The sequence below is a fragment of the Vespula pensylvanica genome, chromosome 2 (genome assembly GCF_014466175.1).
Source record: "Vespula pensylvanica isolate Volc-1 chromosome 2, ASM1446617v1, whole genome shotgun sequence".
Classification (NCBI taxonomy): Eukaryota; Metazoa; Arthropoda; class Insecta; order Hymenoptera; family Vespidae; genus Vespula; species Vespula pensylvanica.
In genome coordinates this window covers 4,172,261-4,193,913 of record NC_057686.1, presented here as the reverse complement: position 1 = coordinate 4,193,913, position 21,653 = coordinate 4,172,261, and the positions used below count along the sequence as shown (strand labels likewise).

At 25.4% G+C, this 21,653-nt stretch overlaps 8 protein-coding genes across 13 annotated transcripts; 4 read left to right on the top strand and 4 right to left on the bottom strand.

The window, feature by feature from the left end:
• The first annotated feature begins 17 nt into the window (after positions 1 to 17).
• On the top strand, positions 18 to 2,274 carry LOC122637445 (guided entry of tail-anchored proteins factor 1-like). Of its 2 annotated transcripts, none has more exons than XM_043829549.1 (4): positions 18 to 338; positions 475 to 640; positions 705 to 772; positions 2,140 to 2,274. In XM_043829549.1, the coding sequence occupies exons 1-4, from the start codon at positions 270 to 272 to the stop codon at positions 2,161 to 2,163; spliced, it is 327 nt and encodes a 108-aa protein (XP_043685484.1). In that variant the 5' UTR covers positions 18 to 269; the 3' UTR covers positions 2,164 to 2,274. The 2 variants fall into 2 exon arrangements, with proteins under 2 accessions (XP_043685484.1, XP_043685483.1); XM_043829548.1 differs by lacking the exon at positions 2,140 to 2,274 and adding an exon at positions 933 to 1,167 and having other exon boundaries at positions 20 to 338.
• LOC122637447 (proteasome assembly chaperone 4-like) lies at positions 1,279 to 2,034 on the bottom strand. The gene has a single exon (XM_043829553.1). It carries the CDS (start codon positions 1,782 to 1,784, stop codon positions 1,383 to 1,385), a length of 402 nt encoding a protein of 133 aa, XP_043685488.1. The 5' UTR covers positions 1,785 to 2,034; the 3' UTR covers positions 1,279 to 1,382.
• LOC122637446 (eukaryotic translation initiation factor 5A) lies at positions 2,177 to 5,064 on the top strand. Of its 2 annotated transcripts, none has more exons than XM_043829551.1 (4): positions 2,177 to 2,306; positions 3,541 to 3,832; positions 4,096 to 4,230; positions 4,636 to 5,064. In XM_043829551.1, exons 2-4 carry the CDS (start codon positions 3,557 to 3,559, stop codon positions 4,705 to 4,707), a joined length of 483 nt encoding a protein of 160 aa, XP_043685486.1. In that variant the 5' UTR covers positions 2,177 to 2,306; positions 3,541 to 3,556; the 3' UTR covers positions 4,708 to 5,064. The 2 variants fall into 2 exon arrangements, with proteins under 2 accessions (XP_043685486.1, XP_043685485.1); XM_043829550.1 differs by having other exon boundaries at positions 2,263 to 2,407.
• A 5,435-nt stretch (positions 5,065 to 10,499) lies between these two features.
• Positions 10,500 to 12,236, bottom strand: LOC122637443 (F-actin-capping protein subunit beta). 2 transcript variants are annotated; one of them, XM_043829547.1, is made up of 4 exons: positions 12,039 to 12,236; positions 11,555 to 11,766; positions 11,081 to 11,453; positions 10,500 to 11,011 (listed from the first exon to the last, which is right to left on the bottom strand). In XM_043829547.1, the coding sequence occupies exons 1-4, from the start codon at positions 12,039 to 12,041 to the stop codon at positions 10,778 to 10,780; spliced, it is 822 nt and encodes a 273-aa protein (XP_043685482.1). In that variant the 5' UTR covers positions 12,042 to 12,236; the 3' UTR covers positions 10,500 to 10,777. The 2 variants fall into 2 exon arrangements, with proteins under 2 accessions (XP_043685482.1, XP_043685481.1); XM_043829546.1 differs by lacking the exon at positions 12,039 to 12,236 and adding an exon at positions 11,838 to 11,993.
• Positions 12,237 to 12,990: 754 nt separating this feature from the next.
• LOC122627029 (1-acyl-sn-glycerol-3-phosphate acyltransferase gamma-like) lies at positions 12,991 to 15,877 on the top strand. 2 transcript variants are annotated; one of them, XM_043807766.1, is made up of 7 exons: positions 12,991 to 13,302; positions 14,016 to 14,257; positions 14,338 to 14,510; positions 14,581 to 14,742; positions 14,806 to 15,144; positions 15,265 to 15,484; positions 15,657 to 15,877. In XM_043807766.1, exons 2-7 carry the CDS (start codon positions 14,077 to 14,079, stop codon positions 15,743 to 15,745), a joined length of 1,164 nt encoding a protein of 387 aa, XP_043663701.1. In that variant the 5' UTR covers positions 12,991 to 13,302; positions 14,016 to 14,076; the 3' UTR covers positions 15,746 to 15,877. The 2 variants fall into 2 exon arrangements, with proteins under 2 accessions (XP_043663701.1, XP_043663703.1); XM_043807768.1 differs by lacking the exon at positions 14,016 to 14,257 and having other exon boundaries at positions 12,994 to 13,302.
• LOC122627034 (protein PFF0380w-like) lies at positions 15,661 to 17,455 on the bottom strand. The gene is made up of 4 exons (XM_043807778.1): positions 17,337 to 17,455; positions 16,628 to 17,113; positions 16,325 to 16,482; positions 15,661 to 16,225 (listed from the first exon to the last, which is right to left on the bottom strand). The coding sequence occupies exons 1-4, from the start codon at positions 17,355 to 17,357 to the stop codon at positions 16,054 to 16,056; spliced, it is 837 nt and encodes a 278-aa protein (XP_043663713.1). The 5' UTR covers positions 17,358 to 17,455; the 3' UTR covers positions 15,661 to 16,053.
• LOC122627031 (general odorant-binding protein 71) lies at positions 17,067 to 19,214 on the top strand. 2 transcript variants are annotated; one of them, XM_043807771.1, is made up of 7 exons: positions 17,067 to 17,493; positions 17,896 to 18,010; positions 18,110 to 18,342; positions 18,418 to 18,616; positions 18,721 to 18,756; positions 18,823 to 19,017; positions 19,084 to 19,214. In XM_043807771.1, exons 1-7 carry the CDS (start codon positions 17,327 to 17,329, stop codon positions 19,105 to 19,107), a joined length of 969 nt encoding a protein of 322 aa, XP_043663706.1. In that variant the 5' UTR covers positions 17,067 to 17,326; the 3' UTR covers positions 19,108 to 19,214. The 2 variants fall into 2 exon arrangements, with proteins under 2 accessions (XP_043663706.1, XP_043663705.1); XM_043807770.1 differs by having other exon boundaries at positions 17,788 to 18,010.
• Positions 19,215 to 19,261: 47 nt separating this feature from the next.
• On the bottom strand, positions 19,262 to 21,502 carry LOC122627030 (IST1 homolog). Its single transcript, XM_043807769.1, has 6 exons — positions 21,319 to 21,502; positions 20,767 to 21,205; positions 20,222 to 20,666; positions 19,972 to 20,115; positions 19,814 to 19,867; positions 19,262 to 19,695 (listed from the first exon to the last, which is right to left on the bottom strand). Exons 2-6 carry the CDS (start codon positions 21,033 to 21,035, stop codon positions 19,519 to 19,521), a joined length of 1,089 nt encoding a protein of 362 aa, XP_043663704.1. The 5' UTR covers positions 21,036 to 21,205; positions 21,319 to 21,502; the 3' UTR covers positions 19,262 to 19,518.
• Between the last annotated feature and the right edge of the window lie 151 nt (positions 21,503 to 21,653).

Genomic DNA, 21,653 nt, shown 5'->3' with positions numbered 1-21,653 from the left:
TAGTATATGGCGGCCAACTTGATAATGCTTGATACGTCTGTTAAGTTTAGAAGCAACCAATAAAATTAATTGTTTAAAATCTTTGTACTTAGCTTGTAATAATCATTCACCATCGGATAAACGCAGTTTTAAAAAAAGATTTTTCTTTATTGTGTTTATTATAGAATTTACTGTAATCATAATTAATTAAATTAAATAAATCAGAAAAAGAGATATTTCATAATTTACAGAATTCTGTTAAAAATCGATTCGGTTGAATACATCGCACAATGAATTTGCTTTTGATATCAACTTTAATTTGTATTTTAGAATACATTCTGCCAATTTTAATAACTTATGTAAGTATAAAATAAATAATTAAGATATTAAAGTGTCAATGTAATAAATAATAGAGTTAATTATATCACCTCTAAATACTCTGGTGGATCATCATTTTGTTTTTTTCATGTCTAACCAGAATTTCTTTTGTCATAGTTTACGACACATTTATATGTAAGGAAAAAACAAGAAGTTGAATTACGTAAAAATTTAGTTATACTAAGACAAGAAATGGCAAGTATTTCAATGGTAGACGAATTTTCAAAATATGCTAAACTTCAAAGGAAATATAATAAATTAGAAAATACTTTGAAAGATATAGGTACGGAAATACATTAATAAGCTGTAAAAATAATATAATATATATAACAATTTCTTACTTTCAGAAAATGGAAGATTATCCAATAGAAGAAAGGCAAAATTATTGACGACTTATGGATTTCGTTTCATCAATGTAAGTATTATATATATATATATAAGTTTAAGCACTATTTATTGACATATAAACATTTTAAATTACACTTTCTATAAATTCTTTTATCATTCATATCGTTTATCATCTATTAAAAAATATTAATAAAGCTTATTATTAATATCATTTAATTATATTTAAGGGTATATTAATAATGATCTTTTTATATATATATAACAATGAACCTGTAATAAAACTACCAAAGGATATATTATGGCCAATTAATTACTTTCTAAAATGGCCAACTAATCATGAAGACTCTATTTCTTTAATTATGTGGTTTATCATTGCAAGAATAGCTATATCTAAATGTACTCAAATTCATATAACGAGTAATCATTAAATAAACTCATCAATAGAAATGATATATATATATACATATATATATATAATAATTTATTAATTCTTAATTCATAAAATATATATAAATAAAAGAATACAATATATTCGCAATACTATAATATGTATAAAATAAATAAAACGTAATATATTGTAGTAACATAATTCATTTAATTTATTATAAAACTATAAATTTCGTTATACAGTCGTATTATTGAAAAGCTTTAAGATATCTGAGATAAAATATAAAAATTCATGAAAATATTGTTAGTTCTTCATTTGTTTTAAATTCTTGATGTATTCTTTGCTCAATCTGAGGCAGTAACATTCTATCAGCCTGTACATTAAAACTAACATATACAGGTTTTCCCAATCTTTTTGTTAAACGTTTAGCTATGTTAGAAGAAGTTTCATCCGCCACTGCACCCATTATCTTTGTACCAATCGGTACTGATTCATAATTGGATCTAAGTGCAAAAGCAAGATTACTCATGGCAGAATGTTTAGCATCTCCAACCCATAAATATAAGCTGTCTTCCATTTTTATAATGTGACAACTAATTTTAACCTCTTGATCCACAAATTCATGAAATTTGAAATTGCAAGGATATTGACTGTGCTGATTTGTTTCTGTGTCATTAGCCATATTTTCCATTAATTTAATTATTCATCTATATACTTTAACAATGATCTATATTATTACAAATAATAATAATTTAAGTAGAATTACAATGCATATTCTTTGAAAAAAGTCGATATTCACCGCTCAAACGATGTAAACAGTATCATAAGATATTTAGTAAAATGCAGTGCTCGATTATGATTGGTTCACGTATAAAATCTAATCGAAACCTATCAAAGATAAAATAATTATAGATAAAACTTGAAATCAAATTTAAATTAATTAAATAGAGCAATATTTAAACATTTTTCATCCCAAATATATATATATAAAGTAAATTTTAATAATTGTATTTTCAAAATGTCCAATAATACGTCTTTATTTGTAGCTCAACTATCTGGAAGATTTTTGAACACTTCACGGAAGCCTACAGATGCCAAGCTCGGTCATAGAAGCTTAGAGTCCTTGCTTTCAGTTTGGTAGACCCCTCTTTCGTTCATCGTGGCGCGCAGGCGCAACAAGATCTTCTGGTTAGAGTATCCATTTTGATCACATGTGAGTATCTCGAGCTGTTCTCGATTTCGGTGAAAACTAATGGTGCTAATTGTCTGAACGAGCGAAGGAAAGTTAAGAATTCGACAGTGAAACACCAACTGGTTTGTATTGATACGACAGTGTTAACTAAACGTCGGGAATAAAAAAATGTCGTTGCTCGTGCCGATGACAACGGGCTGCTGGCAATGTGGCTAACACTCTTTCGCGCCATCTTCGCACAAATTTCCTTGAAATACGCGACGAGTAAAGATAAAAATATATTTGTTGTCAGTTTTTTTGTTTATGTATTCATACGCGTGTCAGTTTTCAAAAAGTTCTCTATTATTTCAAGTCCCATCGTTTATGTAAAAACAATTTTTGGTTAGCCTACATATTTGCTTTCACATTTAATGTTTCTGAAGAGAAATGTTCTCCTGGTCATATTGTTTTAAAATCATTATCGGATACATTTTTTAAACCGAAATGTGTACATAATAAACATTTATATGACTAAAAATTCGATTTCGAATTCGTTCAGTTTAATGCCGGATTTTATCGTCGGTGTGCCACATGGCCGTTTGCTCGGCTATTCCACTTACGCTTTTTATAGTAAAAACTTTATTATAATTGTTAGATATGCCAATGTTCATCGATATTTACATATTTTTAATACCGGCTTAGTATAATCTGTTTAATTCTACCATCTTGATTTACTTTCCAACTGCTTAGTTTAAAGGAAAATTGCTTATATCTAGAATATTTAGTTTAAAATTCACATGATGGTGGCAACTCTGTCCTACTGTTAAATTTTTCATCTATATGATCAAAGAGCTATGGTATGTTTTAAACACAACCATATGTTCTCTTGATTAGTGATATAAGAATATCTATGTTAGATGTATCAAATAACAGAAAAACAATAAAGACATTATATTCTTTTGTATATTATTATATGATACATTTAAAAACTTAATATTCAATACATTTTTTACTTGTAAGATTTATAATCTTGTCATAATAAAGCAATTTTGTTTAATATTTTCTCTATCTATTAGTTTTTTTTCTTTTTTTTTCTCAATTTAAAAAATCTAAAATTTTATCTTTTTATTTTTATGTTCTTTTTTATTTATTTATTTATTTATTTTTTTATTCAAGAAATTATTTCAGAAAAGTTTAATTTTGAGAAACATTTGACATGTAATTAATAATACTGTTTAATAATATTAAAACAAAGAAATTTTTATTTCACTAATAGACCTACACAATCTACAATGGCAGACATTGAGGATACTCACTTTGAGACTGGTGACTCTGGTGCATCAGTAACATATCCTATGCAATGTTCTGCACTGCGTAAAAATGGTTTTGTCATGTTAAAATCTCGACCCTGCAAAATTGTGGAAATGTCAACTTCCAAGACTGGAAAACATGGTCATGCCAAGGTTCACCTTGTAGGTATTGACATATTTACCTCAAAGAAATATGAAGATATTTGCCCTTCTACACACAATATGGATGTGCCGTTTGTTAAGCGAGAAGATTACCAGGTAATATGTTCATTATAATAATAGAATGTCTACTCTCTTAATTTGATTATTACTTTAAAATTATTATGTGTTTCTTTCTCATAAAATTATATAATTATGCAATGATTTTAATATTAACAAAATACAGAGTTATTAAAATAATTGCTCCATTTAGATATTATTTTATATGACAATTATTATAAGCTGTTCTAATATATATATATATATATATATATATATATATATATTAATAATAATGGTCCTATGTATTCCTCTGAATTTAGCTGACAGATATATCTGACGATGGCTACTTATGTCTGATGGCTGATAATGGAGATCTCCGTGAAGATCTTAAAATACCAGATGGTGAATTAGGAGCTCAATTACGTGCTGATTTTGAGGCTGGAAAAGAATTACTTGTAAGTACTTTTATATTTAATTAATTATGACTTCTTTATTTTTTTAATTCAAATATTTTTTGTTGCATATAATTACAAAAAGAATAATATAAAAAATTTATTTAAAAACTTCATTAGTGTACTGAGTAATGGAATAGTGATAGTAACATATAACATAAATATGAATTTGCACAATCTACCATACAAAATATTTGTAATTAATCTTTAATTTATATAGTTATATTTCTCATCTATTTAATGAAACAAATATTAATAATATATATTGAACTTTATAATATTTACATAATTAATAAAAATCATTAAAAATTTTTCTTTGTTAAATTATATATCTTATTTTTTACTTATATATTTTTTTTTTTAATGAGAAATGATCATTGATTATGCTATTCTATTATATTTTTCCAGTGCACCGTATTAAAAGCTTGTGGCGAAGAGGTGGTAATTGCCATCAAAACCAACACTGCCCTCGACAAATAATTGTGTTCAGTTTTAATCGTACACAACCAAACTATCCGCTTAGCCAATCGACACCTTATCATTGGTAAAAAAAACATAAGTCCACAGTTCCAACCAACAGCAGTTCAGCAGCGGACAAAAACATCTTTTTATCAAAGTAACATCTACTTACTTACTAATATTCAAAACAAAACACATGCTAAAGTTTCTAAGCAATGTAAGACAAGAAGAATTGGGTTTATGGAATTCGCAATACCCAGTTTTAGACATACACAATTGCATACACACACAGGCACACACATACGTTGTTTGTTATACAAAAGATACAACTTTTCAACAAAGAGTTGATTAAGAAATAAAAATTGAAAAAAGCCTTTACACATCCTCGATTTTTTTTTTTTTTTGGAGACTTCAGTATTCAATGTGTGGAAACAACTTATGTAAAAACCACAAAAGCTTTCTAACTTAATATACACATAAAGTAAATAGACACGTATTGCTGTTGAAGACCAAGGTTGAGATGCATTCTATAGTGCGGAACAATTTTTCATATGAATCCGATAAATTTTTATGTATTAATAATATTTAGCATCTTTTAATTATTGTTATATAATTTTATGGATTAAAACTGGCACATGATACAATCATGTAGATAATCTACATATTGTTATAGAAATGGCTATAGAAATAACTTATAACTTTATACACAAGCTTTATAAGCACAGAATGCTTACAGAATGCTTTTATAAATTATAAATGCATAATTTCTAGTTGTACAAGTATTATCTAAAAAGCAAAGAATAAGTTTTTAAAAAAGTCTAAAAGAAATAAGTTTATAGTAATACAAAAGATAATCTCATTTTTTTACAATTTGTCTAAGCTATTTACAATATGTTCTTGTAACATATAATAGTACTTCTTTCAATAAACATTTTTTACCATAAATCATATGACTGTTATATCATATAAGTTGTTTAGTAAAGGTAAACTCTCAGTGAAATATCATGGCAAATTTTAATTTCACCAACATGAAATCATGTTGTTGACATTTTTTAATCACAAAGTAACATGATTTAATATTTTGTCATGTCTAGCATATTTATATTTATTATTCCAATTATTGCCTTTATCATAACAAATGACAATTTTTGAAATATTTCTTTCTGTACTTAGTATCCTTTTTCATTAAACATTCGAATTATTTATACTTCGTTTCTATGTTATGTACTCAACTTGCCCTATTTTCTCCTTTGTATTATTCTGTACGATCGTATTTATATAAAAAATTGTTCCAGAATATACAGTCTGAAAATGTAGATTAATATACAATGAAAATAGAAATTGATACAAGACCATAACCAGAGCTTTTATGGGAAGGTATGTTGTGTGCCCCTACCTCTCACATATGGTCATGCTAAATCCTAAAAACAAATGTTTTTATTTCAATAATTCCTGTTATTTGATTGTCATTATTATTCCTTTAAGATCTTCGTTTGTCATATCTTTTTATTAACAAACATCATCTTACCAAAGTACTATATACCAGCATGATATTGAGACACTCCTATAAAGATATTAATACGTGTTATATGAACTCTCAACAAAGTATTACAAACAAGCTAGCTAATGTCACATTTTATCAATGATGAGAGCATTCACGATTGACATCTTTGTAGAATACATAAGTAATCAAAATTTCTGAAGATATGCCTTCCTTGAGAACTTTGGTTCATTGCACAGTGAACAACCTAACACTTATCTATTATAATCTAAATGAGCAGAAGTATCTAATATAAATATGAAATAAATCATCATCTCTCTGTATTCCAAATGTGCTATGTTGGACCAGGTTCATATTCTTTAAATGTGCTTTGTTACGGACAGTGGCAGAAGAATGGAGGAAAACATAATGATGTTGTGTGACATAAACAAAGTGCGTGAATGCCTAATAGCAAATATGAGATAGATCTCTAAGAGAAAAATAAAGCTCAAGTTCTTTTATGTTGAAATTTGAGCAATCACATTTTTTATGGATATTTAATTTTCTTTTTTTAAGAACAAGTTCTGGTGTCATCTTACCAATGTAAATGCTAAAGTTTCAATAATCTTATGTATCAGGTATCTTAAATAACACAAAAGGCAGCAATTCTGAATTTTAATTTATATACATTCTGATAAGATTAATAAACTTTACAAAATAACAATTTTTCTTTATAATTATTAGTTTTAATGAAAGATGACACCAAATAAATAATATAAAAGAAAATACACATTATAATAATATTTCATTGTGCAACATTTAATACATTTAAATGATATTATAAACATAATCTTAGAATTGACAATGAGACATAATCTTTTTTAAGCTCAAATAGTTATATAACTACTTTACATAAAACATTTGATTTCTTATAATTATGAAGAAATAAGAAATAAAAATGTGTGCACTGTCATCCTTTTTAGAATACTGAGGTTATCATATTACTTGTAATGCAATGAGAACCTATATTAAATAACAGAAAAAATGCTAATTATATAAAAGTGGTACTGGATTAAAGGAAGAAATATAAGAAACATACTATATGCTACTTCAAAAAAAAAAATAATAATAATAATAAATAGGATAATATATTTGATTTATTATTACAACTACATACTTTATGTCTTTGAAGGAAATTATTCTCTGTGGTGGCAGTGCAATAGCAAGACAGAAAAAATTTGAAAGTTAAATAGAAATAAATGGTGCGTTTAACACAAATATGCCTTATTTTAGTAGATTAGTACATTTTGCCGGAGTTTCTCAACGTTTTGATAAAACGAATTTGATAATGAACTCTATTAATGAATGTTTGGATACTCTGAGACAAATATATCTGTTTACTTTTTTGAAAGGGTATTGTCATGAAACATGGAGATATAATGTATTAAAGAACTACAGATTTGACTCTTGCCACATCATCACAGTATAAAAGAAATTATTTCAACAAGTCTAATTATCATTTATAAAAAGTGCCATTTAGTAACACTCTGTTTAAGAACGATAAACATTGTGGAACAATAATTCAGTAATATGCATTATAAATTGCAATATGAGAAAATAATGTGTCATTGCTATGAATAGACGCTACAAGCAATATTCCAGATTCAATTCATTTTGTAACCATTATTTTGTATTTTCTAAATGTTAATGGTATAATGTTGCGTATATAACATTTGAAATAACCTGAAGAACTTTTTGTTGTGTATTACAAATACTTAACAAGAATAATAAAAATTATTTTCTTCCTTTACTGACATGAGTCAAGGGAAGTTTGGTTTCCAAATTTTTCCATAATGAAATAATACATAATAAATTCTTGAAAAATATGTTTACTTGTATTACAACATTTTGATGTTATAGCTTGTAATTTTACTATAGATAAAAAAAAGAATATGTAAAGGTTAGAAAAATATTTACAATAATTTTTTTTTTTTTAATTCGTTCTTATATACAAAACAACCGAGGTCATGGGTCATGTTAATAGCTTATTTTAATAGAGAAAAAGTGTAACAAATCTCACATACAATTTTAGTTAATAAATAAAAAGAGATTAGTTATTAAATATTAGTCCAAAGATCAGGTAAGTTTAGTTCTTAGTTTATTTTCGTATATTCTTCGAAATTTTCTGTTTTTTAAAAAAACACTATCTTTTATATTATATTACAAATAGTATATGTATACATACATACCATCGAATCACCTTTAAATTTCAAGACTTTGTTAGCGATTATAGGAATAATGGCCTTCTTACCTGTAACACGTATATTCTGTAAGCACGAATAAAGACTGAGGAAATATTAATAACTTAACTTTAATGCTAAGGCGATTTTGCGCGAAGATACGAACAAATAACGAAATTTTTTGCCGTTTTATTTCTCTTGTATATTTATCTTTTTTTTTCTTAATTAATTATTTGATCTGTATTACTTGTGATAATGTGTGGAATCAGACTGTTTTATTATAGTATATGTATTTGGTATTTGCATTAATAAATGATTAGTCATATACGTGATAAAAATACTGCATATAATCTATATTATTAAAGATCATAAATTCCGTAGAAATACTACTACATTGGAATTTCAGAATATAATAAATGTATCTAAAGAAATTTTCTTTCAAAGAAGATATTAATTAAATGCTTAATAATGAAATTACTATTCATCAAGTGTGTTTGCTATCATATAACTTCATAACAAGAACTTTCTGAAATTAATTCATGAAGTTCAACAAATATTATTTTATTAATAATATCCTAGCAAATGTTGATTGCATGTAGGTAATATATTGTCCTCTTCATGTAATAAATTTGGAAATATAAAAATATACAAACTTCTAGCCTGACTTTTATAAAAGTTTTAAGAATAGAACTATGATTTCAATAAAATACCATGCAGTTAAAGAAGAAATAATCTGGCTGTATCAAACTAACTGTATTTTCCAAATGAAGCTTTTTCATTTAAAAATCTGTATTATTAATTCCTCTAATACTGTTCAACAATTATTATATTTTATTATTACTCAAGGAAGAGAAAATATATTTGCTATCTGAAAACGAAGTTTTAGCATAGATATACAGTATTAATTCCATTATGTTATATAACATATTTAAAAGATAAAATATATTATTATCAGTATAGATACTGATTCAATTGTCTAGCATGTTAAAATAAACATGTATGAACTTTGAAATCATTTACTTCACTACCTAATGTGCATAAAGGTATGTATACCTTGCTTGTAATTAAATTTAAAACTTCAGCTTGCCCATTCAAAACCTGCAGTTTATTAATTCATTTCATTTGTTTAATGCAGTTTCACATGATATAACCAAAATCAGTGATACTTTAGCAAATACAAAAATTGCAAAAGTTAAAAAATGTTAGTACATAATTACGTACATTTTTTTCATATTTCTATTTAATTTATATTCATATATCATACATTTTTCAAATTATCAGATCATCAAATGTTAAAGATATTTAAATCATCAATTCCAAAAATATATAATTTTTAATTTTAGCACAAAGTGCAAATCATTTAATTGGGAATTTTAATCTAAATGTAATATATTTAAATATATAAACTCCATCACAAGCATTTTGGTCTGCTTTCCATTATATTATAATTTTGTTATTATATTTTCTAATTGCTATTATTTTTCATATAGAGAAGTACTAAAGATCTTATTTATTCTTCCAAAATGATATCTATTTGTGTACATGCCAAAAAAAGAAAATAATAAAATAAAAGATGTTATCACTGATTTGGTAAAAATAATACTAATTTTATATTTAAGACAAAAAATAAAGTAAATGCAAAATATGTACTAGAGTTTCTTAAATTCAACTAGACTATGGTCTTTGTAAGTACACTAACCCAGATAACAATATACATGGAACATAGTATCAGCATATTTCATATACCTGAATGATTATTTTATGCAAGTGCAATTATAATCATTTACTTGCAACAATAGATGAATAACCAAACAGATGAAATATACTGTATCAAAAGATGAATACATTGCTATTATACTCATGCAAAATATAGGCACTGAATAGAAATCAGTTCAGATAGAATAAATTTCTCTTCATGAAAAGAATTACTACATTTCAATTATGTAACAAAATATTTTTGCATATTTTGTCATCTGGGAAATTAGTGTGTAATTTAACAATATTAATACAAAGGCATGAATTAAGCCATTTAAGGCAATTCTTGCTTTTCAAAAGGTTGAATGAAAGCAAGAACAGTGTGTTATACTAAAACATTTTTTAGTAACAAATTCTGTTTTATTTATAGATATACATCTAAATCTACTAGTAACTGACTAAAAATGTTGAATGCAAAACATGCTGAACAAAGTAAAATTATTGTTAAGAATAAACAAGAAATTAATATACAACTAAAAATGCCCCAGAATAAATCCTTTGCATTTTTTCACCTAGTGTAGAAATAACAGTGTTGCCATGAATTTGTGTATGTGTGATTTAAATTGTTTTGCTTTTCCTAATCACAATTATAATCAAAGCTTTCTTGTCCTTGTAATCAGTTATTAGCATTTCGCCTTTGTAATGCTGCAGCTAAGTCTTGTCTTAATGCTGCTTGTTGCCTTTGGTCTGCTAAAGATTGAACCGATCTTAGACCATTAACAATATCTTTAGTTTTACCAAAATAAATTTCATTAAGTGTATTTCGAATTTTATTTTCCATATCCTCTACCATTCTGCCAATGTTAGCAATATGAGGTGATGTTTCACTTATTTGTGCATCTTGTTCCACCTAAAATGATCATTATAATACAGATACTATGTTGAATCTCTAATTGATAAACATATAGAAATACATTACCTGTCTTGTTAAACTACCCCCTAGATTCATGGTACCTGAACCATGTTTATTTGTTTGTAACCACAACATTGCTGTTGAAGTTAATTTATAATGTGCATTTCTACCGGTTGATTTTTCTTGCACTTCAACGACATGTATCGAATCCCAGCAACCTTTAATTTTTTTAGATCCATCTCCAGCCTTTTTTATTAAAATAACTGCAGCAAAGCCATGATCAAGATCCCATAAATAAACGGAAGACACACCACCTTCAAAATAAAGTTCTCGATATTGGTCAAATGCATGATTAGCATCTATTTCTAATTTTCGTAATCTTTCAGAAGGCATTGATCCATCTTCTAAAGGTGGATCATATGTATTACTCCATGGAGATCTGAAATATAAAAATGATTATTTACATACTAACTTTAAACATAAATAAAAGTTACATATTATCTTTAGTTTTTTATCATAGATAGAATTTTTATAACAAACCTATAAGAATCTCCATCTCTATTATAATCGCAAAGAAGATAGTCTTTGCCTGATTCTTTATCTTTTGCTATTTTTAAAGGTTGATCTACAGAAGAAAGTAAGTCCTCGCATAAAGAAGGGACTAAGTCTATAAGATCACTTAAATTCTTTTCAATTTGTTGAGGAGGTAATCTTCTCATTAAGTCTAAAGCACAGTCCATTTGTTGTTCAGTCTAGAACATTTAATAATAACTTAATATTACTAAAAAATTAAAAAATTATTATATAAAAATTATTAAAGTACCAATAATGAACGCCATTTTGACATTTCTACAAAGCAGGTTATGATAAAATATAATGATCAAATTGTATCCATAAAACAACCAAAACAAAACTCTTTGATTACGGTTTGTTAGATATTACGATAAATGATGTTATAAACATAAACTGTACACCTTCTGTGTACGTCAACAGATTTAAAAGCAAATAAATGTTCGTGACTCACCATGATATATAGTTCAAAAATTTTCAATTATATATTAAACAATAAGCAAACCAAATTACGACAACACTATAAAATAGAACAATATAATAACAATCACAAAACTGTAGTTAATCCCTAACTGTTTTACTTGCATTCATAAAAAAACGAACATTTAAAGGGCGTGTCGAAGTGACCAGCGATTGGCTGGTTATAATGCGTTCCTAAAAATGAGATTGATGTTCCTATATGGTAAATGAATAAAGGTAAACACATATCGATATATATCAATTTAGAACCTGTAAAGAGAAAATATCATTTTTTATTAAATATATTCTAAATTAATAATAATTTAAATTAAACAATACAGAGATACAGAACAATAAAATATAAAATAAAATAAAATATATATCTTATCTTCTATGTTTTCATAGTATTATATAGTGTAGTATACGAATGAAAACATAAAAGAAGATAAGATATTTATATCACTACTTTAGTCAAAGTTATATATATTAAATCTTTGCTCTGTTTCTCGATTATGTTATTTTAACTGATTTTAATTTCGCGCTAAAACAAAGTGAAAAAAAATAGTTTGTCTTTATCCCTAAATTCATTTTAAAACAAAAGAACTAGTGTTTTTACTTAACCAATCATAAACGTCGTTGTTTGATTATATATTTATCATGAAAACTTTCACAGTAAATTGGAAACTTACTACTATCAAAGGCTATTAAATATACAATTCATTTATTTATTGTTACGTAAAAAATCTCTCTTTGATGTCAATGATTTTAACATATTGAATATAATCTTTGAAATTTGCAATAAATTAACGTTTTGTATTATATGTATCTGGTATTTTTTGTAAACTGTGCTTTAAGTAATTTCTAAATAAAAATAAGCGTAAAAGCAAATAGGGATTCTCAGTCCCCCTCTCCTCTAATATTTATTTCTTTAAATTATTTGCATAAATTTGTTAACGATTTATCAACAATAATCAACAATTTTACGATCAATATTAATTTCTAACTATTTTTTTTTCTATCGGAATTTTAATGGGTAAATATACAGATAAATATGATGTGGCGCTAATAAACGTTTTTTGCGTTGCCATTTCCTATGAACTTTGGAATATTGTAGGCTCGAACTTCGATCTTGGTAATCACAGTTTTACATTTCTGTTTTGATTGCAATTTTCTAGGACACTTACCGACGAATACCACACCTTCAATAATTTGATAATGCTTTAATAAAGCATGTAAAATTTACAACAATGCCAAATTAGGTAAATATACTAAAAAATTAAATTATAATATTATCAAATGATCATGTACGATACACGCTTGATGATTTCTGATGAAGTACTGTATAATGATATAATTTCTTATTTAATTGAGAATAATTGAAACATTATTAATTCATTATTAGTTAATATTTTATAGTTTGTATTATTACTGATAAGCTAATTTCATATGTTAGAACAAATTATGTTCTAATAAATATTTGCAAAATAGTAGTATAATACAAATAAAATATATTAATGCAAAGGATATAAAGTGTATCATAAATAAGTAATAATATTGTGACTTTTGAAAAAACTTTATTTATTTTCCAAATTCTTTATTTATTTGTAATTGTATCAAGTATTAATATTAATTTAAAGTTTAAAAAAAAATAATACTATATAAGTATATTTGTCTAGTATCATTTAATCTTAATAAATTTGGGACATCTTATATAATACTTGAATAAAAGAAAGACTTGATATATATAGTTCTGTTTTTGATTAGTGTAATCTTATCCTACTGTATCTATAATGCTATATTTATCATATTTTGTTCAAAAAGTAAAAAAATATACATTTAGAAGTAACTTAAGTAGAAATGTATAATAGAGTTGCTAGAACATTTAATATTTGTAATTAATGCAAATTTATGTTTTCTATGAAAAATTTAAGATGTATATTATTTTCCAAGTATATAAAAAATTTTGTTTTAGATTGAGAGATAAGTATATGTCTTCTACAAAGCGCACAGATTAGAAATAATAAATTATAATAATGGGCGTCCTTTCCTCATTGAAAAGATCATCAATTGTACATCTTATGCTTGCCATTACATTTTTTACATCTGGCTTAATAATAAATTTCTTCCAATGTATTTTATATTTTGGGCTTAGACCTTTCTCTAAATACTTTTATCGCAAGATCAACTATTATCTTTGTTATTCATTTTATAGTGGTAAGTTGGTGCTAGAAACTAATGCTAGAAAATAAATTTTGAAAATATAGTTATATTTAAAATGTATTTTCTATTTATAGAATTAGTATGTATGGCAGAATGGTGGTCTGGATCAGATGTTATATTTTACATAGATAAAAAAGAATTTGATAAGTATTATGGCCATGAACATGCATATCTTCTGATGAATCATAGTTATGAAGTAGATTGGTTATTAGGATGGGTAACATGTGATCGTCTAGGTGTATTAGGGGTATGTAATGAATTATTTTTATATATGGAAACAATGAAAAAAGAATTCTACATGATCTATAAAATTACAGAATTGTAAAGCATATGCCAAGAAATCTATACAATACATTCCTACATTGGGATGGGCATGGAAATTTGCAGAAAGTATCTTTCTAGAAAGAAATTGGAATAAAGACAAAGATGTGATAGGGTCTCAAATTAAAGAATTAATAGAATATCCTGATCCAATATGGGTAAGTAGTTCTTAAATAAAGATATTGTGCTTTTTATTTCTAAACATATTTAATAATTTTCAGTTGCTTCTATATGCAGAAGGAACACGTGTTACACCTAAGAAGTTAGAAGCCAGTCAAAAATTTGCCAAAGAAAAGAGTCTACCAATCTTAAAATATCATTTAACTCCACGCACAAAAGGATTTATTTCTAGCATTCCTTATATGAAAGGAAAAACAATGGCTATATATAATATCCAAATGGCATTTAAAGAAAGTGATTCTGTTAAGCCTACCATGACAAATCTACTTTTAGGAAAAAAAATAGAAGGTCATATGTATATGAAAAGAATACCTTTAGAAGAAGTACCAGAAGGAGATGAAGCTGCTGCTGAATGGTTGCACAAATTATATCAAGAAAAGGTTTGATATTTTTTAATTAAATTCACATATAAATATTATATGATAATAATTTTGTAAAAAAAAAAAAAAAAAAAAAAAAAAAAAAACTAAGGAAATGGCTATTATTTGTTATTCAATTAGGATAAAATGGCAGAAAGTTTTCATAAAACTGGTGATTTTTTTGCAACAAGTGGTGTTCCTAAAACAGATACATTCAAATTAAAAAGAAGGCATTATTCTTTGATCAATACCTTATTGTGGGGTGTGATTGTATTAGTACCAATGTTATATTATCTTATTCAACTCTTTTCATCTGGTTCAACTGTATACTGTACTATTGGAGTGGGCATCATTCTTCTATGTAAGCATTTAATAATTTTATAATAATTAAATTATTTTATATAATCTAATTTATATAAATTAGTTTATATGTTGTTACATGAAATATACTTCTGCATTAAGGATTATAAATAGTATACATTAATGTATTACTTGTTTTTTTATAACTGATTCTTATTTTATTTTTATTTTAGTTTATCTGCTAATGTACAAAACAATTCAAATGTCTGAGATAAGTAACAGTTCATCTTATGGGGCTGCTGATATAAAAAAAATAAAATAAAATCTAGTTTTGACTACATATAGACCATTAATATATATATATTACAAAAGTGTCAAAAATTATTATTTTGTAAACCATCAGTGAAGATGTTAAAGATCATTAAAATACATAAAAGGAGCTTATAAAATATGATCTTATGTTTTTTTTTGCAATGGATCTTAAATATGTTCGATATAGATTAGATTTATTAATATATTCATATGTATCTATCTTGGCAAAATTTATATCTTTTTGTGTTAATTTTTTTTGTATACACTACTTGTTATTGTTAATAAACGTTTTAATCTCAAGTTGTTGATAAATGATATTCAATGTTCAACTCCATGAATAATTGTTTCATGATGCTTTTCTTGATAACCTTCAGTAGGTTTAGCAATATATTTGACAGTTCGTAATTTTCCTCTAGCATCATAATAACCATAATGGCCTTTTACTGTACCGTCGTTAAAACGTTCCTCTAGTCTGTATTGTCTGTTTTTTCTATAAAAATTAAAATTATTGTATGTAAGCTATTAATATACAAACGACTTTATATATATATATAAATATACACATATATACTATTACTTTGACCCTTACCCAACTCCAGTATCAAATCCAAAGATGTATGTTTTTGGACCTTCATGACCTTGTATTTGAAATTCTACTCTATCTCCATCAGGGGAAATTTGTGATATATTTGTAGGAGACTTTTTTTTGTAGATTTTATTATATCCGATTTGATTTTGTGAAGTTTCCTATAAAAATAATTATTTACGGTTCTTTGTACAATATAATTCTGTTTATTTTATTTTTCTTATAAATATTTATAAGTAAAATTAAATTATTTGTAAAATAAAGATTTTTAATATTATTATATAATTATATCATCGAAGTTTTTACCTTTGTTACGTCTATTGGCGCGTGATCGCGCATGTAAGGTAAATGATTACTTTCAATTATAGGGTTTGTATGATTTATAGATGTGTTTTGTTTCTCATATTTATAATTTTGTACATTATGTTGATTCTTATCTTCTTGTACATTTTTATTTTTTAATTCTTTTTTCCTTCTATTAAAATAAGTATAATAATCTTTACTTGTTGTTAATGGTGGAACTAAATTTATTATTATTTTTTGATTATTATAATTATCAGAATTGTTTTTAACATTATTTTCCATGTTATTGCATGTCTTTTCAAGTTCACATTTATTTGTTGTATTCTTTAATATATACTTAAGTTTTGATACTTTCACAGTTTTAATATCATTTGAATACTTCTTTGCTATATTTTGTAAGTTATCTTTTATTTGTAAATTAATTTTATCATCATAAGTACTGCTATGTGTTTGTAAAGGAAATGAATAAATTAAAACAATTCCAATCAACTGTAAATAAAAAACATATTTAGTTAAGTGTTTAGATATGTATTAATACATTCTTTACAGATTAGGTATTTCAGGTAGAAATAATGTGAAAGTAGTACACTTTTTATTTAAATGTCACGCTTTCACGGTTCATTACATTTTATGGTCAATAACTCTAATACTTTTGAAACTAGGAATTATTTACATTTATAGATACAATGAAACATAATAAATATGTACTTACAATGCATGTTATGTTGCACATTGTTTCTCAAAAGAAAGCACAAACTGAACTGCAGCTCTTTATTCTATGAAGCATATTTAGCTAAAACCTGGAACTTTCCAATATCCCCACCAAGTATTCTGCAAACATACAAGCATACAAGCATTTCTTACTTTATGTAAGTATTATCTTAAAAAGAATAATATTTTTCCAATTCTAATTCCAATATTTTCATTTTATCATTTAGCTTATATAAGATTCATTAATAAAAGTATTAAATAATAAACTAGATAATAAAGTAAATAATAAGAATTATATATAATAGAAGTATTATATATAATAAAAGATTTATAAAATATATTGTATTCTATTTAATGGCAATTATACATTTATTGAAATTAGTAGCAAATAAATTAATTTCATACAGGAAGAATTAAATGAGCCATATCTCCTTGATATTGTTGATTTTTAGAAAGGATGAGGAAATGTCAATTAAAATAGAAACAATCTCATTAGTCTTTCATATAAGTTCAAATAACATTATAATTGACAGTGACTGTTTATATAAGGAGTTTTACAGATCAGAATATATATTATGGGTCACAAACGCATTTCAATCAGTAGATGGCAAAATGAAGTTTTGTTTTCCAGTTTTATTTGCTCTTATTTTGATATCATGTCTTCATCTTGGTGTAGTAAGTTAATAATTTTTTACAAATTTCTGATATAAAAATACTTATAAAAATTGAAAAAAAATAATTATAACGTATCATATTATATTTTATATTTTGTAGGCACTAAGATGTCAGTCAATTAATCAACAAACTGATCAGTTTGAAAGAATCTTAAAAACTTGTAGAAAACGAAATTTAGGACATAATAATTATGATACTGATTCTTCTTCAAATGAAAGTAATGAATCAGAAGATTCTTCTGACTCAAATGAAGATAGTTTTGATAACAAATTTCTTGTAAGAAATAATAGTAGATATTATACTAATGATTTTTTAAATGAGCAAAATAATAGGTAATGAATTCCAAAATGAATACTCTCTATATGAATTATTTGAAAATTATTTGGTTTTTCTTTTACCAATGTCAGAAACAATAAAGCTCATCAATCTACAAGAAATGGTAATCCCCAATCTTTTGGTTCTAATAATGTCAATGAAAGATTGAAAAATGTAGATTACTATGATACAAATAATTGGGGAATGACAAATTCTAACTGGGAAAATATGAGAAATACTGGAAGTAATCACAATTATCAAGAGAATCATAACCAAAAACAAAATGATTCTGTAAGACAATGAAAATAATATTAATAATTTTTTTTTGGTGAAATAGTTATCTTAATGGTATATTAATATTATATATTAATTTTTTATTGTATCTAATATTACAGTGTATTATTCAATGTTTTTTCAACGAATTAAATATCGTAAGTATTAATAAATGTTAATACCGAAATTATATGTTTTACAACTGATTTAAATTATTTATCAAGATTGATCAAAGAGGTTTTCCAATACAAGAATCTATGATACGTGTAATGACAGAAAGAATCCAGGATCCAGAATTACGTGACTTTATAGAAGAATCCATTATAAAATGTTTTCAGTTTCTTAATTCTGTGAATAGAATGGAAAAATGTGAATATTCGCAAAATTTACTTACCTGTTTAATAGGAAAAGGCAAAGAAGTAAGACTATTATTTTACTAATTACATTCATAAATAATATACTTTTTCTAATAATATTGTTTTCAGCAATGTGAAGATTGGAACATATAATTGATTTTCACCATCTTTAGATTTTAGAATTTGCACCAATTTCTTCAATGTACAATATTATTATAATAATTATTAAAAGCAAAAAAAAAATGATAAACATATTTTTAGAAAATTATAATCTAATTATTGATAAAAATTCTAATAAATATCTATGTTAACAATTAATAAACTGTATTTATTTATTTGAAATGTTTACAACAATATTATCCTACATTTTGTGTTTATAAAAACATTAGCATCTGGTAAAAAGCATTATTTTATATAGATTTTATTTTATAGATCTCTATATATTACTTACTAATATTCAAAAGTAATATTATTTTTACATTTGTGTAAATTATTGTAGTAACCAGTAGAGTATAGTATACTTTTATATGCTTTGATTATAATTATCACATGAAAAATTTACTGTTACTTCCTTTTTTTTAAGTCTTCAAAGCGTTTCATTAGGTCATCAAAATCTATATCATCATTTTCAGATGTATTTTGAGGTAATTCACTTTCTGATGGTACAGCAGGTAAATCAGGAAGTTGAAAATTATTCATTGGAATTTTTGAACGTGGTTGAGGCTTTGGTTTCTCATCAGACTAAACAAGACAAAAAATTAGTTTTCATAATTGTTAAATTCTCCAATTTTTATCTATCTGCTATTAATAAAGTATAAAATATATCAATAAAATATAGTTAATTATATCTTCTACTCACTTGTTTATTTAAGTCAGGTGGGAATGAGCCATATGAAGGTGGTAAATCATTTTCCTGAATTAGATATTTGATAATGCAATATCACATATTAATTCAAATATTCTTAAAGAATATATATAATTATAGTAAAAAATATTGATCAATTTTTTATTACTTACAGGCTTATTTGTATTAGCATTGTCTAATGGTATATTATATGAAAATGCTGCAGGATTGAAGGGTGTGTTTTGATCTTTATCTGAGAAAGTAGCAGGTCCCATTGGAGGTATAAATCCTATAGGCGCACTTCCTTTATCAGAATTCTTATTAATAAAAAATAAATAATATTATTTTCTTAACCTAATCAAAAGTTTTAATCCAAATATTTTCAAGTAATCCAAGCATTAATTGAAGCTTTATATATCTTACCATTGCATTTATGTTTGGATCTGGTAATAAAGGAGGTTGTGGAAAACCAATAAATCCAGCTGGTTGTGGTCCATTACTACCACCACTAGCTATATCTAAATTATTTCTAGAATCACTATTGTTACTTCCAATATCTATTAATACAGCTTCTACTCCTTTTGCCATTATTTGAGGATCTGGCTCATATTTTATATTATAATTTTTTGCAATCTCAATTAGATATTTTTCTACTAAAAGTTTAGATGGAGACTGTACACTCATTTTATGCTTTAATTTTTCAGATATAGTTTGTATAGCTTCTTCTTTGCAAGCTTCTGTATATTGTCTTCCATATTTAGTAGTTAATATATCAGCAATTACTTTTATCTCTTGTACATCTGTTTGAATACGAGGTGCAGCCCAAATTATTGTAGAAATAGCTTCTGCTAGACCTTCATCTAAATTTCTATAAAAAGTATAAGTGTATGTATATATATATATATAAAAGGAAAAAAAAAGGTATAGATGAATACTACAAACTTTAAATTGACATTATTATGACTTACTTCATTTGTTGAATTAAACCAAAACGGGCAAGTAAGAGATCACAATACATTTCAATTAATTCCATAGCTTCTACCATATAATCTTCTCTTATAATATGTTCCACTCTAATTTTTGCTCTTTCAATTTTTCCAGCCACAATGTAATCAGCTATTTCTTTTCGTGCTTTTTGAGCTAATTCTGTTTTCTTTTTTTCTAAAAGCTTCAACCTGTTTATAGCTAACCTTAGGTGTGTCTTCAGTTTTGTATAATTAGGACCGCTTGAAAACATTTTCAATAAGTTTTTTTTGTAGTTACTTATTTATTCGATATTAGAAATAAGGAATAGATTCCCTTCCTTCTGTAAATTTTTAATTTATCTTCTGTCTAATGACGGATAACTTGTATATTTAGAAGTGTTCCAAAAATCACTAGAAATCACTGAATACAGAATTATACTATCTGTACCATAAAGAAATATTAGATTGATAAATGTTTTATAGCTAAAAATCTATATGTTAAATTTGATTACACCAGATTACTATAAAAAAAATTTCGATTAAAAGCTTTATTACGTTTATGCATTTCTATATTATTTTATATAAATTTATGTCATATTTATCTGTGTAAACGTCACGTTCCGTTTGGAACATGTAATACATCAAAGAAGTATTTAAAAAAAATTATTTTGCGCTTTCTTGTTGGAATTTCGTGTAAACTATAGAAAAATGACTTATCGTTATGAATCAATTTCATGAATATGATCTAAAATCACTTATGAGTAACCAATGACTGCTTTTGCTGCTGCATATCTATATGCGTATGCGTATACATACATACAATGAATGCACAATACAGCAAACTCATCATGTGTGACAAGGTACCACCTCAACGTACTACTGCGCCACCT